Here is a 16,650-nt window from a genome sequence, read left to right on the forward strand (position 1 = left end):
CTCCCGTGGCTTCCCAGCGTGGCTCTGGCTCGTTCAGGGATTTCCTCTCCTTGCCTGACCCAAGATGTTTGCTCCGGGAAGAACCTCAGCTCCTTTTTGGAGCATCCTCCCGGCAGCCCCGAGCTCCCCAAGGCCGGCGGTGCCGCAGCCCTGGGCACTGAGCCGTGCCAGGCTCTGCTGCTGCACCCAGCGGCACCGGAGGCAGGGCAGCAGGATGCCCTCCCTTTCCCAGCAGCTAATTAATCCTTCTGCTCAGGCAGAGCTCATTAGCGCTGGTGCAAGGCAGGGCTGCTGCTTCTCCTGCCCGCACCAGCCGCCCTTCCCAGCGGAGAGCAAGGTCAAACACCAGAGGCCAAGTGGCACTGCCACGCTCCCCCTGGGCTCTGCCTCTTGTCCCCCTCGATGGCCTTCCCTGCAGGCTGACAGGGCCCTTTTTGCCAGCTAAAAAAAAAATAAAATAAAGGGGAGGGGGTGGAGAAAAGCCCGCCCCCCCCCTCCTTTCCCTTCCCTCCCCCCCGAGCGTGAACGCGAGGGAGCAGCAGCCAAGGAAAGCAGAGGAGTCAGCCAAGTGCCTCGCTCCGTGGCAGGCAGGGTGCGAGTGGGCCGCCCTGTAAATGTTTTGAATTTCCAAAACAGGAGGGAGAAGCCAAGAGCTGCCGAGTTCCCCCCACACGCCAAGAAGGACAAAGGGCATCCCTGCACGGCAGAGCCCAGGGCAGGCGCCCAGCACCCTGGATCCCCTGGGATGTGCAGCACCGGGGAGGGGGGGGGATATGCAGCGCATCCCCCCCCCTCCTATACACACACACCTCGGTTTGGATCTAACTTTAAATCGGGGAGAGGAAGCACGGCGGTGCCGGGCTGGCGGTGGCCCTGCAAGCAGGTCCTGGGTGGGATGCAGAGCCCGGGGCAATCTGGTGGGTGAAAAAAAAAAAACTCCTGGCTGAGCAGGAACCTCTGGGCTCGCACCCCCTCGAAAACCAGCTTCCAAATCCCCCTCCTGGCTGTGGGGATGCTCCAACTTTGATCCCAGTCACAGGCAGGAGGGAAATCCCAATGCCCACCCTGGCTGCTGGCAGGGATGCTGCATGGGTGGTCCAGCCCCTGAGTGCAATCCCTCCTCCCGAGGGGCTGATGCTGCACCCCCAAAAAGAAAAAAAGAGCAAAACCTGCCCCTGAAGAAAGAAAAGGTTGGAGAAGGGGTAACACCCATGGGACTGCAGCTCCCACACTTTCCCCCCCCCTCAGGTTATAAACCTCACACAGATTATAATCTTAAATTATCAGCTAAACCCCATCTGCCTAATCCTACCCCTCCCGGCATAAAAACCCCGGGGTTTATATGGATGGAGGGAGCAGAGCAGACCCACCTGGGAGGAGAAACCACGGGGCAAACCCACACCCACCCACCCCCCCCGTAGCGAGGTACCGCCGGGTTAGGAGCAGGCAGGGAGACAATATAGGGACTATGCGGCCTCCTCGCCGCCAGATGTGTGTTAATAAGGCAGCTGCCCCCTAAGCTAATAAGGTCACTTACTGGCTCCAGCAAGACGAGAAAACAAGCAGGGGCTTGGCTGCGGTACAGCCTGACTTGGCACTCGCCGAGCGCCGGCTTCCTGAATTCTTGCCGCTTCTAGAGAGGCGCAACGGGGTGGAAAAAAGCAGAGCTAAACCCTCCTCCCCCCCCCCCAAAAAAAAAAAAAAAAACAAACCAAAAAAAAAAAAAAAAACAAAAAAAAAAAAAACCACCAAAGAACTAGAAAAATTAAAAAAAAAACCCAGCTCCCACACTACACCCACCTCCGGCATCCCCAACACTCCCCTTCATGCCGGGGAGCTGATGTTGTGGGGGTTTGGGGGGGGTGTTGGCTCCTGTCCCCCCCCCCAGTCCTCCCCCAGCTGCAAACTGGGGTGTGGAGCTTGGAAATTGGCACTTGGTGGGGTGAGGACACTCCCGCTGGGTTGCGTTATTCCCTGGGGATAAAAACTCCTGGGAAGCGTTGAGGGGAAGGAGGAGGAGGAGGGAGGTGGGGGGGGAAAACCCTGCAGCTTTTCCCAACACAGCAAGCAGAGCCGAGGGGCCCCCCCGCCTCTTCTCTCCCCTCCCTCCCTCCCTCGCCTGCCCCCGATCATGGCGCCTACAACTCCCTTTGTTTTAATATTATAAAGCGAGCCAGATGCCGGCTTTAATCCCCTCAGCTGGTGAGGATTTGCAAACACATTAGGAGGCCGAGCCCGCTGCTCCCCCGACCCTCCGCCGCTGCTCCCCAGCCCCCCGGCGCCTCGCCTCGCCCCATCTGCTGCCTCCCCAAGGGGCTCCCGGCCCCTAATTGCCTTCTCCTGCCTGGATCAGGAGCTGAGGAGGTGCCTAGCGAGAGCATCCTTTCCCATTTGGGGTTGGGAAGCACCAGGAGGGCTCCCTGGGAGGGAAAGGGGGGGGAGTGACGCGATGCCAGGGTGATGGTCGGGGAGGGGGTAGGCGAACAAGGTGCGAGGATGATGGATAATGTGTCTATCCCAGCCGGGGGGGGATGGATAATGTGTCTATCCCGCTGGGAATAGACCGGGATAGAGCCGGGTGAGCTGCCTTTCCCGCATCCCCAGCGTGTGCGGGATATTTCAGGATGCTCTGCTAGTCCTTCCTGCAGCACTAAGGAGGGAGGGGAGGGAAGGGATGTTCTTCCCGACCTCCCTCGCTGCCAGCCCCCACCCTGCAAAGCCCAAAAGCTGCTTCTGTCTCCGTTCCCCCCCCCCCCAGGGTTTCGGCCCCGCAAGGCTGAGATTAAGCAGACACCAGCAGCAGGAGCAGGAGGAGTGGCTCCCAAGTGTCACATCCCGCAGGAACGGCTCCAAGGGCACACCAGGTGTGGATTTGTGTGTTTGCTTTCCTTCCCATCTGGGAACGGGCTTTATCCCTGCAGCTGAGCTGACAGGATCCCCTGCACAGCATCCCGGCTCCCACAGCACCCACAGGCCCTCACCCCTTCCTAAAAGCTGGGGTTTATCCAATCCAAGATGGATTTTGGGGTATGGGGGGTTCAAACAGCCCTGTAGGGATCAGGTGCCCCCCCTGATGTTGCTCTCAGGGGACCTCTGCATCCCCCTTGATGCTCCTGGGGAAGGGAAGCACCACGTTCCCTCCATCCCAGCACCACCTGGCAGGGATCTGCTGTGTCAGGGAGGCTGCTGCTCCAGGTCCCCTGAGAAAACATCTCCAGGAATACACACACAATCTTCCTGAGCTGCCCCAAACCCTATATTTGCACTGCAAAAGCAGCTGGAGGGGAGGGAAAGGGCTTTTTTTTTAAGGGTGTTTAGTTTTGTTGGGTTTTTTAAATTTTCTTTTAAGACCAGGATCTCCTACATACCACTTAGCAGCCAGGAGTTCAGAGGGGAGCAAAGCTCAGTGCTCTAAAACAACGCCTCATTTGCCAAGAAATAATCCCAAGGAACAAAAAAACCCAAAAAAAAACCCAACAAAAAACCAACAGACTCAGAAGATAATTAACTCCACAAAGCAACGACCCCAAGTCGCTCAAATCTTCCCTGTTACTACCAAGCCTCTTCTCTAAGGGCTTATTTCTTGCTGTCTGCAACACAACGGCACCAGCACTTGGAGGCCTGGGGATTTTATTAGCATCACACCCCCCCAAAACCCTGCTGGCAGATTTCCCCCCCCCCAGTATGAGGCTCACTGCCTCAGCCAGGCACAGTGTGGGGCCCGGCCCCACACAAACCCCCCACTTTCTTGTCCCCAGGTGGAGTTGCAATGGGGTCACTCTCCATCCTTGCAAAAGGGATGTGGAGGATAGGGAGAGGGGGGTCCAGCTCTGGCTGCCATGGGAAAGGGAGTTGAGGAGCTGGAGAGGGGGAAAAGAGATGCTCACACCTCCCCAAAACCCTTCAGCATCCCCCTGGAAGGGAAGGAGCTGCCTTTTAGGACAATCCCTGCAGATAAAGAGCAAGAGAAGGGAGGGCAGCCCCCCCTCCTCCCACCTTTGGGGCTTGGGGGAAGGGATGCTCCACCAGGAGCTGGCATGAGTGACCCTGGTAGCATCACCCCCTGCCTCCCAGCAGGGAGGGGACTAAAAAAGAGCTGAGAAAAAGCTGTGTGGAGCGAGCCCTTCCCACTGCCACCCCCCCTGCCACCCCCCCCAGCATCTCCCTTCTCCTCCAGACCAGGAGAAGCCAACATCTCCCCGCGCCCCTCCAGCCAGGGGATGGGAATGTGGAAGCAATTGCACTTGGCAAGGCAGCAACAGTGAGTCAAAAACAGTTGTTTGGCTTGTCAGCCACCCAGGCCCTGCAGCACTTTTGTTTTCCTTCGCCTGCCTTAACCCCTTCCAGCCCCAGCACCTCTCCCCCAGCCCCCAGCCCCACTGGCCAGAGGGCTGGGACACCAGGGAATGGCCTCATCCCACCTTCCCGGGGCTTGTCCTGCTCCTAGAAATGGGATGAGGGGCAATTCCCCAAGGTGGAAACTCCCAGTCAGAGGGTCACAGTGCCAGGGGAACACAGGGGGGCAAAGGGGCATCCTGAAGCCACCCAGGAGCCAGAGCAAGCTCCCAGAACTGCCCCACTGCTCCCAGAACATCCCACTTGCTCATCCCAGGAGATGCAGAAGGTCTGGTGAGGGAGAGCAGCCCAGGTGTCCCTTGGCAGGGTGAGGGGACACAGCCACTTGTGCTGGGGACTCAAGTGTCACCCTGGGGTGACCAAAACCTCCCCCATGGAACTATTCAAAGCTTCACCCATCCTCTTTACAACATTTGAGCACATCCCAGGCTGCTTTCCACCAGGCCGGGCCAGAACCATGTCCAAAGCCACCACATTCAGCATCAGGGCCTCTTCTCCATCCCCAGGTCACCCCTCACACCCCAAGATGAGGAACCCAGGCTGAGCATTCAACATTCCCCCACCCAACAGCATCCCACACTGCCAGGACCTCAGCCCCAGGTGACACCAGGACCCATCAAACCCCCCTCCCCACCACTGAAGGACCTCCAAAGGGTCAGGGTGGTCCTTTGAGCACCCAATTGCTCCATTTACCCCAAAAAGTGAGGCCTAGAGAAGAAGGAGATGAGGAGGGAGCCCAAGGAAGGGGCTGCTGCCTCTCCTAACTGGGTGGGCTCTCCCCCCCCCCCCCCTTTCCCCATAAATGACAACGAGGGCAAAGGGGATGGATGGGGAAGAGTTAAACCCTCCTGAGCGATTTGGGGAGGAAAAGAGGAGGACAAGCCCGCCAGGGAGAGACAAAGCAAGATGCAAGAGCCAAGAGATGAAGGCGAGGATGCGATAAGAGGAGGGGGGTGGGGGTGCGGCGGAGCAAGGGAGAGGGGAGGAGAGGTGGGTGATGACCAAAGTCATTGAACATTTTTTTGGCACGCCTACTCCCCCCCCCTTTTCCCCCCTCTCTCCTTCCCTCCCCGAGTATCCTGGCCGTTGGCCCAGCTCGGAGCTGAACTTAAACAAACTCCTGTTGCAGCCATCTGCTTGATTTTAAAATAAATCAAACAATCTGTTGAGCCGTGGGTGATCAAATTTCCATCTGTGCGGACGCCTGCTCGCCTCCTCGGAGCCTCCGCTTGCCTCTACCAGCCAAACACTCCTGGCAGCATGTGGCCTCCCTAATTCCTCCAGGAAAGGGAGAAACCGGACCTCCCCCCCCTCCCCTCCTCTCTCCCAGCCCTTCCCCACCACCCTCCCAACTCAAACCCAGCGCTATTTTTACAGCCGCCCACCAAACGCAGCCCCGGGGCGGGTTGAAAGGGGAGGAAAAGAGGGCTGGGAGGGAGATCCCAAGAGGTCCTCGGTTTCTGCCCCTGCTGGGGAAGGGGGATTCCTCATCCCACAGGTTCTGAGGGATTGAGAGGGAAAAGGGCAGCAGGACCCAGCCCGCCCCAGCGCTGGTGACCACGGCACAGAGGCCACGGAGTGCTCAGAAATAGCAGCTGGGAGGCCAGTGCCACGCAGCTGTCCCCAGGATGGGGACATTGGGCACACGTCCCCCGAGTGGCTGTGGGTGCCCACCCGTGAGCTGTGCTGCCTGGATGGTTCCTCCAGGCAGGGTGCTGGCCTTCAAGTCCACCCAAAACCACCCTGTCCAAGGGTGCTCCCCCCACCCCTCCTCCAGGAGCAGAGAACCAAGGGGAATAAGATCAACCACTTGCCCCAAGGTCCCCAAATTGCCAGGAGAAGATGGGTGGCATCACCGTCTCTGCTGTCTCTTTGGGTGCTGCAAGAGCCCAGCTCACCCTGTGCTGCCCTGGCACGTGGGGACCCCCGAGGGAGATGGAACCCACCATACCCATGGCCTCAGATGCCCCTGGATCAGCCTGGTCTGTTCCTTCAGCTGGACTCAAACCTCTGCTGTCATCACCCAGGCTTTGTCCTCCTTGCCCCAGAGCTCTTCCTTTTGCTCTGGGGTCAGAAACAGGGCAGTGAGGTAGGAAGGGACACACAGCAAAGGGACAAAGTGAGAAGGAAACAGGGGAGAGGAAGGAGAAGAGGGTACAATAAAGGATGGAGCAGGGTTTGGGCTCAGCAGACCCCAGCAGCTGAGGTTGCTGATAGCAAGGGTTGTCCATGCATGGAGATGGAGAGACACAACAGGATTTATTCCTCCTCAGGGGCTGCAGAACTTGGGGCAACACATTATTTAAGGTCCCCGTGGCACTGTGGAAGTAGCAGTGAGGAAGCTGCTCACTGCTGGAAATAACAGGGGATAATTTGGGACCAGGATGGTCCCATCCTGCCACAGCCCTGCACCCTTCCCAGTGCCAGCTCTTGGGCACCCATGGGGTTTTACATTCCCAAGCATCCTGCCAGGTTCTGGGGATGCAAGATCAAGCTGGAGAGGATGAAGGATCAGCAAGGGAGAAGCAGCTGGAACAAAGTGCTGACCCCACTGCATCCCTGTGTCACCCACCTTGGGTAAAGTCAGCTCATGGGGGCATCTGTGTCCCCAACCAGCTGGCTGAGGGGTGTTCCCCCCCAAAAAAGCCACCCCAGCTTTGCAGCAGCTGCATGGATGGAGTCAAATCCCAACAGGATGCACAGCAGGGAGCAGGTTCCATGGAACAAGCAACGGAGGGAAAGGGAAAAAAAACAAAACAAAACACAACAAACCCAAACCAAACCAACCACCAAAGCCCTTTTTGGAAGAGGAAAGGACTGACAGGACCTGGCTGAGAAGCAGGAGAAAGCCCAGATTTCCCAGTTACAGTGCAGATGTTCTGGACCAAAAACAGAAGACTGCAGGAGCAAATCCATCCCCCCCTCCTGAGACGCTACAGCCAGGGCATCTGGACTTTGTCTGCAGGCAGGAGAGGTCTTAAACCCCCTCTGGAGCCCACCTTGGGAACACCAGAGGCACCCTGAGCCCCCCCAGGGTGCCACCCATCCCTTAGAGCTGAGGCTGGGTTGCCCTTGGCAGGGGTAACTCTTGGGCAGAGGGAAGGGGCCGTGTTTTCCCTTTGGGATAACTCACGCTGCTGCCAGCTCCAAGGAGGGAGGAAAATGCAGCTGTTTGAGCAGTGAAGACAAGGAGGGAGGGTGGGAGACACACACACACACACACACACACGTATCTATATATTTATTCCTGGCTGGGGTAATCACTGAAATCACTCACACTTGATCAGCACCCGATGAAAAGCTTCCCGGCCAACTCTGCTTCCAGAAACATGCTGCAAGCAGATGGGAGGGGACAGTGGCAATTTGCTGCTCACCCCACACCCGGCCCCCTGAGATGCCTGGCGCAGCTGTCTGTCTGTCTCTGTCTGTCTGTCTGTCCCTCCCTGGGTCTCTCCTTCCACCCAGCTGCGGCTTGCAAAGCACCCAGCCAGAGGCTGACGCCTTGGCTGTCACCACAATGTCCCCAGTTCCCCGTGTCCCTGCCAGAGACCGCAGTGCCCTGCTCCCTGGGGACAGAGGTGGCTGCTGGTGGCCCCTCGGAGCTGCCAGCTGTCCCAGGGGAAGGATAAAAAACAAGCAAGCAGCCCCAGCTGGGGCTCAAAGGGGTGAGATGTCCCCACGATGTCCCCAACCCTACAAGCAGCAGGTGTTGGGGACACAGCCTTCAGGGATGTCACAGACAACCCCTGGCATCCTCCCTGTGTGGAGCCCACCACTGTGCTCCCCACCACAAAGGAGGGGGATGCTCCTGGCTTGTGGGGTCACCCCTACCCCCAATATCTCCCCTTGGAGCTTCCCTCCCATCCTCAGCTGGGTCCCAGCTTTGGTTTGCTCTCTGCACCAAAAGTAGCCAAAAATTCACCAGGAGCTGGGAAGAGAGCCACCCAGCCCCTGCAAGACCCAAAACTTGGCACCCCCACCAGCCACAGCACCACCAGGCTCTCCACGGGTACTGGGAGTACTGGGATGGGTGGTGCCCTGGCCAGCTCTGCCCTGAAGCCATGGGGAAGAGGTGACCCCAAATAACCCCTGGGGAAATCCTGCCACCCAGAAATGGCTCCACCCAGCACCAGGGCTGGTAGAGAGGCACCCAAAAAACCCCTCCACCCACCCCCCAGCTCCATTTTTCAGGGGGAGGGGGTCAGGGCAGCCTTGGCACAGGCACCTCTGCCACCAGCCAGCAGGCTGGGGAAGGAAAAAGCCAGGGCTGGTGCCAGCACACCAGCTCCCAGGGTAAACAGATGACTTCAGCCTCCTGAGAGCTCCTAAAGCCCAGCAGCACTTGCACCATGATGGAAGGGAGGAAGGAAAAATAAGGAAAAAAAATAAATAAAAAAGGGAGAAGCAGTGACTTCTGCGAAGTGCACCCCCAGGGATGTCCTCCTGCTGCCAGCACAGCCAAAACTCAACCCCCTCTCCATCTCACGTTGCTACTTAAGATCTGAGGAGGGAAAAACAGCCCAGCTCAGCCCAGACAGCTGCCCGGGGTTGTTCACCCACCCGGCACCGACCCAGAGCAGCTGCTGGCCCAGAACCGACCCGGAGCTGCCAGGGAATCCAGGCCGGCCCCACTCCAGGGGTTCTGGCATCCCCCCTGGGGCACATGGAATAGAACCAAGCTCTGACACTGGGTTCTGGCAGCCCAGGGAACAGAACCCCCCTGCAGCCCAGGGAACAGAACCAGGCTCCAGCATCCTCTCTGCAGCCACCAAGAAGCAGGATAACGGGGGTGCTAGCACAGGACCTGGCACACTGGGGGGCTCGGGATGGTGCACAGCCAGGTCCTGGTGTTGGCAGGGTGCAAGCAGGCCCCCACACTGCTGGGAGGCTCCTCCTGGCTGGGGAGCAGCCAAAGAGCATCCCGGGGTTGCCCTTGGCGACCGTGCTTCCCGGCTAGCTGAGAAAGGTCAAGCCTCTGGATAAAACATCTGTCTGTCCTTCTGCCCCATCTCCCAGCTCAGCTTCACACCAGGGGAGCCTGCAGCAAGGTGCTCCAGTGGCTGAAAAAATCATTTTCACTGCAGGGGAGCAGAGCAGAGCTGGTTCCCTTCCCTTTTTTTCTTTCTGGGGGGGGGTGCAGGCAGAGAGGTTCCTGGGCAGCACACATTTCAGGCCAAGGTTTTTAGCAGGTGCCTGGACAAAAAAAAAAAGGCAGCCCTAGAGCTGCCAGTCCTGTGCTGCTGCTTATGGGAAAGGCAGGGAGAAGGAGACGGAATGGAGAGGAGGTGGGGGTCATAAAAAATAAATATATAGCAACCAGCTGGTGAGCTGTAGAGTCAGCAGAAGAGCTGGAGGACACAGCGGCTGGCAGCAGCACGGGAGCCCTGGTATTTTTGGACAGCTGGTACAGCAAGGTCAGCCCAGCCAAAGCAAAAAAAAAAAAAAAAAAAAAGCCCCTTTCCCCCCCCCTCAACCCATTGCAGCTGAAGGACACAAACCCCCCAGTTGGAGACCTTTGGGGGTGCCAAGCCACCAGCCAAGGGGGTGACCTGGAACCAAGGTGAGTGCCAGGGAAGGATGAGGAGGGATGGAAGGGACATAGCAAAGCCACCCTGACCTCAAGGGAAGGAAAAAGCAAGGGGCAGACATTTCCCTGGTGTCATTTCTTGGTTTGCCATCTGGGAACACGATCCCACGGGAGGCTGTGCCTCGGGACATGATGTCATATCACGATTATATGGCCAGCTCCGTGCCGGGATGGGGATCGGCGGCGGCGGCAGCCGGGGCTGCAGGGGAAGCTGCTCTGCTGAAGGGCAGAGTGAACCCGGCTAAAAACACCTCCAAGCAGACACATGCTGCACACAAAATAGGTCAGCCCAGGGAAAGTTGGGTTAAAATACTTGGGATTGATTTTTCCCTCTGTCTGTGAGACTTTCAGGGGCGAAAATTGGTGCAAAAGCAGCGTTATTACCACCAAAGCAAACCTTAAGCTGAAAGCCTTAAAAAATGAGGATGAATGAGACCAGCTTTGCTCTTCCTTTATGTTTAAGGATGGGCAGAGGCCCACACAGCTTAGGCCAGCCCTCCAAAGCCTGGACATAAAGCCTGAAGATGCATGGAGGAGTCACCACCTTGGTCCAACCACCCAAACCACCACCAGAAGGTTTTTTCTGGTTTGCTTCCAAACTAATCAAAGATGCAAACCAAGCCGGAGATCCTGCCTGCCTGGCCACAACCTGGGAGTCTTCCTGCACAGGTTCTTATTTCTCCTGCTGTGATACACCCAAACTGTCCATACCCTCATCAGAAATACAGCCCCATGCAAGGGGGTCAGGAGTCACCACCTTTGCTTTCCTGGCATCCACACGTTCCTGCTGCTGCTCAGCTTCAGCAGGACAAGGTTTAGTCCAGAACAGGAGAACTTGGTGTTGTTTCCCACCCCCTGCCAAAAAAAAAAAAACCACTTTTGCCAAAAGGCAAAAAGAAAACACCCCCCAACAGCTGTAAGCTCACCAGGGTGATTTGCAAACAGTGGTGTGACCTTTGGAGCTCCTCACCTGAAAAAAAAAGAAAAAAAGGGGCCAAACCCCCAGCTGAGCTAACAATATCCCTGCCCAGCAATAACTGCAGCCAACTGGGTCCCAGCAGACCCAGCTCCATGCAGCAAGACCCAGGTGTCCTCCAGAAAGCAGGGACAGGACATGGAACCCACCAAGAAATGTTCAGAAACTCTGAGGACACGACAGCAAGTTCTGGGCTCAGCCAAGCAGCAGGATGGGCACCAGCTGCAAACTTGGCACAGCACAGTGCAGCACCCAAAGGAAACACGAGCAGATTTGGGGGGCAGGGGTTGGGGTTTGAGAGCTTCCCACAAACTCCAATGTATCCGCAGAAAGGTGCAGGCATGGGGAATAAAACCAAGGGAGCGCACGGAACTTCAGAGAAAGAGGTGGCCGGAGAGGATGGGAAGAACTGGAAAGAGCAGGGAAGTTTTTCCCAGGGCTGTCAGAGAGACAGGATGGGAGCAGGCAGAGAAAACCCCAGCTGGGTTGAGCATGGGCAGTCCAGGAGCTGGGAACACCAACCATACAGTGCTTGGCCCGGTTAGAGACCAGGTCAGCAGGCAGGGTCAGTGTCACCCCTGGAGCCTGGCCAAGCCTGGGTGGTTTAGGGGTGATTCCAAGAAATCAACACTTGCTCTGCTGGCAGCAGCCACCTGGCCCCCAGCACCCCAGGGAATGCACAGAAAGTTTCTCTCCATCAGGAGAGGAGACATCACCACTCAAGAGCCCTGCACCCATGGGTGCCCACATCTCTACAGGTTCCCCTTGCAATGCCTCCTCAGGGCACACATCCACCGTGCCCTGGAGGGGACCAAGGACCTTACCAAAGCTCAGCATTGTCATTTTTTTCCTTGGTGAGAGAACCCAAAGCCACCCCACACAAGCCAACACCTCCAGCAGTCCCTCTGCCCTCCGAGCTTACCTGCAGCAAGCACCACCACACCTCCACTGAGCATCACCCCCTCCCCAAAATATCAGAGCCTCCTCCCTCCTGATGAGCCTCAATTAATTAACCACTTCCCCCGTTAGCACCCCCAAGGTGTTACAGATAGGTCCTGACCCCCAGCTGGGGCATTTTATGCCTTTTCACCTCAAACTTTGAGCCACCAGCATCAGCCAGCAAAGCACCAGCTCTACATCCAGGGGGGTCTCAACCTTCAGGGGGGGATGGAAAAGCACACAAAACCATCATGGAGTTGCAAAGTGGAGATGGTTTCAACCCCTCAGCTCATGGCTTCTTGCCTGGTCCCACCTGAAGAGGGACCTGGGTGTCACACAAGGGTGACAGGCTTGTCCAGGGTCACTTTTAAGTGGACAGTTGGGTTAGCCAGGCACTAAGCCATGCCTGAAATAACCTTGGTGTCTGGGAGGTCTCAGCCTGGTGAGAAGTGTGTGGAGATGGGGAGAGAAAAGGCAAGAGGAAGAACCTTCTGGCCACCACCAGGACGTGGCAGAACCTTTCCCAGGCAGCCTTGCCTTGCCTCCTGCCCCTTGCAGCAGCCCCTTAATTTGCTCATTAGCAAACCAGGGGAAAAAAAAAGAAGGAACTGAATAGCATCCCTGCCCGGGACACCCTCTGTGTCCTCCTCCTCCTCCCCCTCTGCCTTTCATAGCCCCACACAAAAGCTTTTCAGAGCTGCTCGGGTCAGAGCCAGGGCTGCAGGCAGGAGCCCAAGTGGGAATTTGGGGTTGGGGCCATGGGGGATGAGGATTGAGGCACCTGAGAAACAGCAGCACTAACAAACCCCATGGGAAGCACCACCCAAGGCTGGCATCCCGGCTGGGACAGACTTGCTGGCCATAATGTGACATTGCCTGAGGACACTGATGGGACAGAGGAGTGAAATCCCCCTGGGGACATCTGGGTGTTGGTCCCACCTGGGCTCTGCTGGAGCATCACCCCCGGGTCAGCACTGTGGGATCTCACATGCCTCCCCAGCCCTCCGTGGCCACCAGCCAGCACGGGCTGGATGCCACCAGCACCTTGCCAATGCCAACAGACCGGGAGGACAGACAGCAAGACAGCAGGGGCATCACAGCCCCACACCTCCCCCAACACCCCTAAAGTCCCCACCACCTCCGAGCCACGGGAAGCTGCGTTGGCTGGGAGCAGATATCCATGGAAATCAATCAACTGCATCCAGAAATGACCCGAGATGATGTTGGGACCACCCAGAGCTTGGGGGAATCCACCCGAAAGCAACAGCTTCTGGAGGATTCCCATCACCAGGGCCAAGCTCCAGCACCATCCTGGCTCTCTCCGTGCCAGTGCCACACGTGCCAACGCTCCGGTACCTGCCTGGTGGCTTTCCAAGCAGCATCCCCCTCCCAGCTCAGGAGCTGGGGTAGCTGAAGGGAAGAGTCTATTTGTAAGAAGCCAAGGCAGGGAGAGAGAGAGGGGGGGTGAGGGTGGAGGAAGAGCAAAGGAGTGCTTGTCTCACAAGGGCTGGTTTCCATTTCTAAAGAAAATGCCAGTGCTTGGGAGAGCCGCAGGGTTCTGGCTGTGAGCAGAGCCCAAAAGGCTTTGAAAACCAATGGGGGGATTTTGGATGCTGGCATTTTACAGAGCCCAGCCTGGGGCCTGGTTTGCAGATAGAAAGCAGCAGCTCTCCAGCAGGCTCCTGCGAGCTGGGAATTTGGGGGGAGGGTACCCCACACTGCTTTCTAGGTGATGCTCCCCTGCATAACCCCCCTGGGAGGTGCAGAAAAGAGCAGCCCAGGAAACCAGCAGCACCCAGGTGATGACACCCATGAGGGCAGCTCAGGGGGCTGAAAGTGTGGGGGGACACTGCCTGGGGGTCCCTTGCTCCAGGATAACCAGGTGGGGACACCCAGCCCTGAGCCTTCCACACAGGGAGGGTGAGGGGAAACCCTTTGATTAAGGCACCTTAAGGAACTGGGGATGACTTGGGAAGTTGGTGGAGGCCACGGGCTCCTTGGAACTTCTTGAGGGTGGTGCAGCAGCCGGGCACACCTCCCTCCCACCCCTCCAGCCCCTCTGCCCATCCTTGCCAGCCATCCCGAGGGATGAGGATCTCCTCCTCCTCCCAGGGCTGCGAGCGAGCAGGCAGGCGCCAACACCCCCAGACACACACTCCTGCGACAGGCCAGGTCTTGGCTCTCCCTACCTCTTGGAAGGATTTTTTTTATCTCTTCCATCGCAGCTTGACAGCTCCACAAGTTCATTGCTAAAGGCACCCCATCCATTAGCCTTCGCCCCCAGGGACCAGCCCCAAAAGGAGAGCATCCATCTATGTCATCGCTCCACCTCCTCCTTCTCCTCCTCGATGCCAGAGCTGGGAAAACGCCGGGAGGGGAGGGATGGGGTCCGGGCCAACAGCCTTACCTTGGGGAGGAGAGCTGGGGGTGCTGCTGCCAGCAGCTCCGCTGGGGTCATGCTCTTGCCAGCCAGGACCACGGCCCCACACTCGGCACAGGCACCGATGGTCAGGTGCTTCCCATCATCCACCAGCAAGCTGTTGGCCACGCGGAGGGTGTAGAGGAAGACAGGGAGCCTGGCCACTTGAACGGCTTTTAATCCAAGGCATCTCTTCTTCTCCTGCCGGCAGAAGAAGCAGACGAAGGTCTCCACTTTGTACTGGCGGGACCAAGCGCTGCTGGGGTGGTGGGAGTTCCTGCCCTCGTGCTGCAGCCACTGCCCCAGCAGGTCGTGGTAGCAGAGGACACAAGTGGCCACCAAGCCGGTGGAATCGGCCGGCCTGGCCCGTGGGGCCGGAGGGTAGACGGTCAGGAAGGGGAAAAAGGGTTCCTTCTCCCCAAATCGTCCCGGAGGGTTGACGTTGAGCTGAAATTCTTTGCCTGCTCCCAGCTCGGCCCCGCAGATGTAGCAGACGGAGGTGGCACCGGGCTTGATGGCGGGGTGACCGGCCAAGCCGCCGGGCTCGCCGGCGGAGAAGACCTGGTGATACCTCCCCAGGAAGCTCTGCACCGAGGTGATGAGCTCCTCGTTGTGGCAGGCCCTGTACATGGCCCACAGGTCCTGCAAGACCCCGAAGCACTTGCGGCAGCTGCTGACCTCCCAGTGCTTGTTCAGCCCCTTGGCACCGGGCGGGCAGGGCAGGAGGCTGAGGAAGGGGAAGTGCATGGTGCTCTTGGCGTTGCCGTTGGTGATCTTGGCAGCCACCGGCCTGGCCTCCTTGCCACACTCCTCCCCACAGAGGTAACAAGCCTCGGGTGCCAGCGGGGTGCCCCCCTCATCCTCCTTCATCCCTCGCCGGCCCTTGGCGGTCACGGCCCCGGCGTTGAGGGGCACCACGTAGAGCCTCTGGAGCACGGGGACGTTGGCCAACTCGAAGCTTTGCCACTGCTGCATGAGGGAGGAGAAGCAGCAGGGACACACCAGGGTGCTGCCGGTGGGCGAGAGGGGCTGGGCACCCGGCGGGGGGCTGTGCAGCCAGAGGAAAGGGAAGAAAGGTGCCGAGGAGGTCTTCTCCTGCTTCTGCACGTGGACCCGGTGCTGGGTGCTGGGTGACAAGAGGCTGCCACAGATGTAGCAGGCGCTGCCCGGTGCCCAGGTGGTGCCCGATGCCCAAGAGGTGCCCGATGCCCAGGTGGTACCCGACGCCCAGGAGGTGCCCGATGCCCAAGCGGGCCGTTCGCTGCCTTCCTCCTCCTCCTCTTCCTCGCTGGTGATGTTGATCTCGCTGTCCTCCGAGGAGCAGCAGGCCGGGCCCCTCTTCCCCACCGCCGCCGGGGGGGTCCTCGCCGCGCCGCCCACCCCTTCGGCTTCCGAAAGGGCTTCGGCGTCGGAGAGCTCAGAGAGCTCGGAGCCGGCTGCCGGCTCTTCTTCCTCTTCCTCTTCCTCCTCCTCTTCCTCCTCCTCCTCCTCCTCCTCCTCCTCCCGGCCGGCGGGGCGGCGCGGTGGCTCGGTGGGGTCCCAGCCCGTCGCCCCCCGCCTCAACCCGGCTCCCCCCCCCGCTGCCCCCTCGCACTGATGGGGCCGTTTGAGCCAGTACATGCGCTTCTCCACCGGCGTGCGGCTGCGCTCGAAGGAGTCCCACTGCTCGCCCAGGAAACAGCGGCAAACGGCGCAGACCAAGGCACAACCTTCCGCCGAAACGGCTCGGGCTCCGGGAGCCGGCTCTTGATGCTGAAGGAAGGGAAAAAAGGGTCGGTGGTCGCGGGGGGGTCGGACTTGAAGCTTGAGTTCTTTGCCGCGGCTGATGCCGCCGCCGCAGATAAAACAGCAAAGCGGAGGAGCCGGGGATTGGGGTGTCCCGGGGGGTTGGGGAACCCCCGGACCCGTCGCTGTTTCGCCGCTCGCCAGCGCGGCCATCAGCCGCTGCTTACGGGAGAGCGGGGCCGCCGCCACCGCCGCCCCCGGCCCCGCCGCCGCCCCCGGCCCCGCCGCGCTCATCGCCGCCCCCGGCTCATCCCGCGGCTCAGCCGGACACGCAGGCTCGGGGGGCGGGTTTGTGGAGCTCTCCCCCCACTCCCCCCCCCCAACACACACACACCCCCACCACAGCTGCCGCCCGCCTCCTCCCGCCGCCGAGAAGGAAAAAAAAAAAAAAAAAAAAAAAAGAAAAAACGAGGGGGGGAAAAATAAAAAAAATAATTCCACAACAACAAAAATCTCCAAACAACCGGGGAAAAAAAAATTAAAAGATTTTTAAAAAGAAAAAAAAAAAAAAAAAAAAAAAGAAAGAAAAGAAAACCGACACGGAATATAAAAGTTCGGTGCGAAAGTTTGGGTCCCGCTGGCGGCGCG

General features: G+C 58.7%; 1 protein-coding gene across 1 annotated transcript in view; it reads right to left on the reverse strand.

Moving 5' to 3' along the window:
- The window catches only part of LOC115598957, a 55,939-nt gene extending 40,279 nt beyond the window's left edge, over positions 1–15,660 (reverse strand). Inside the window, exon 1 of the mRNA XM_030458016.1 lies at positions 14,266–15,660. Coding sequence (XP_030313876.1) covers positions 14,266–15,252 — 987 coding nt within the window. The 5' untranslated portion in view covers positions 15,253–15,660. The remainder of the gene's footprint in view (positions 1–14,265) is intronic.
- Positions 15,661–16,650: the final 990 nt, after the last annotated feature.

The sequence above is a fragment of the Calypte anna genome, chromosome 11, assembly GCF_003957555.1.
Source record: "Calypte anna isolate BGI_N300 chromosome 11, bCalAnn1_v1.p, whole genome shotgun sequence".
In the NCBI taxonomy this organism is placed as follows: domain Eukaryota; kingdom Metazoa; phylum Chordata; class Aves; order Apodiformes; family Trochilidae; genus Calypte; species Calypte anna.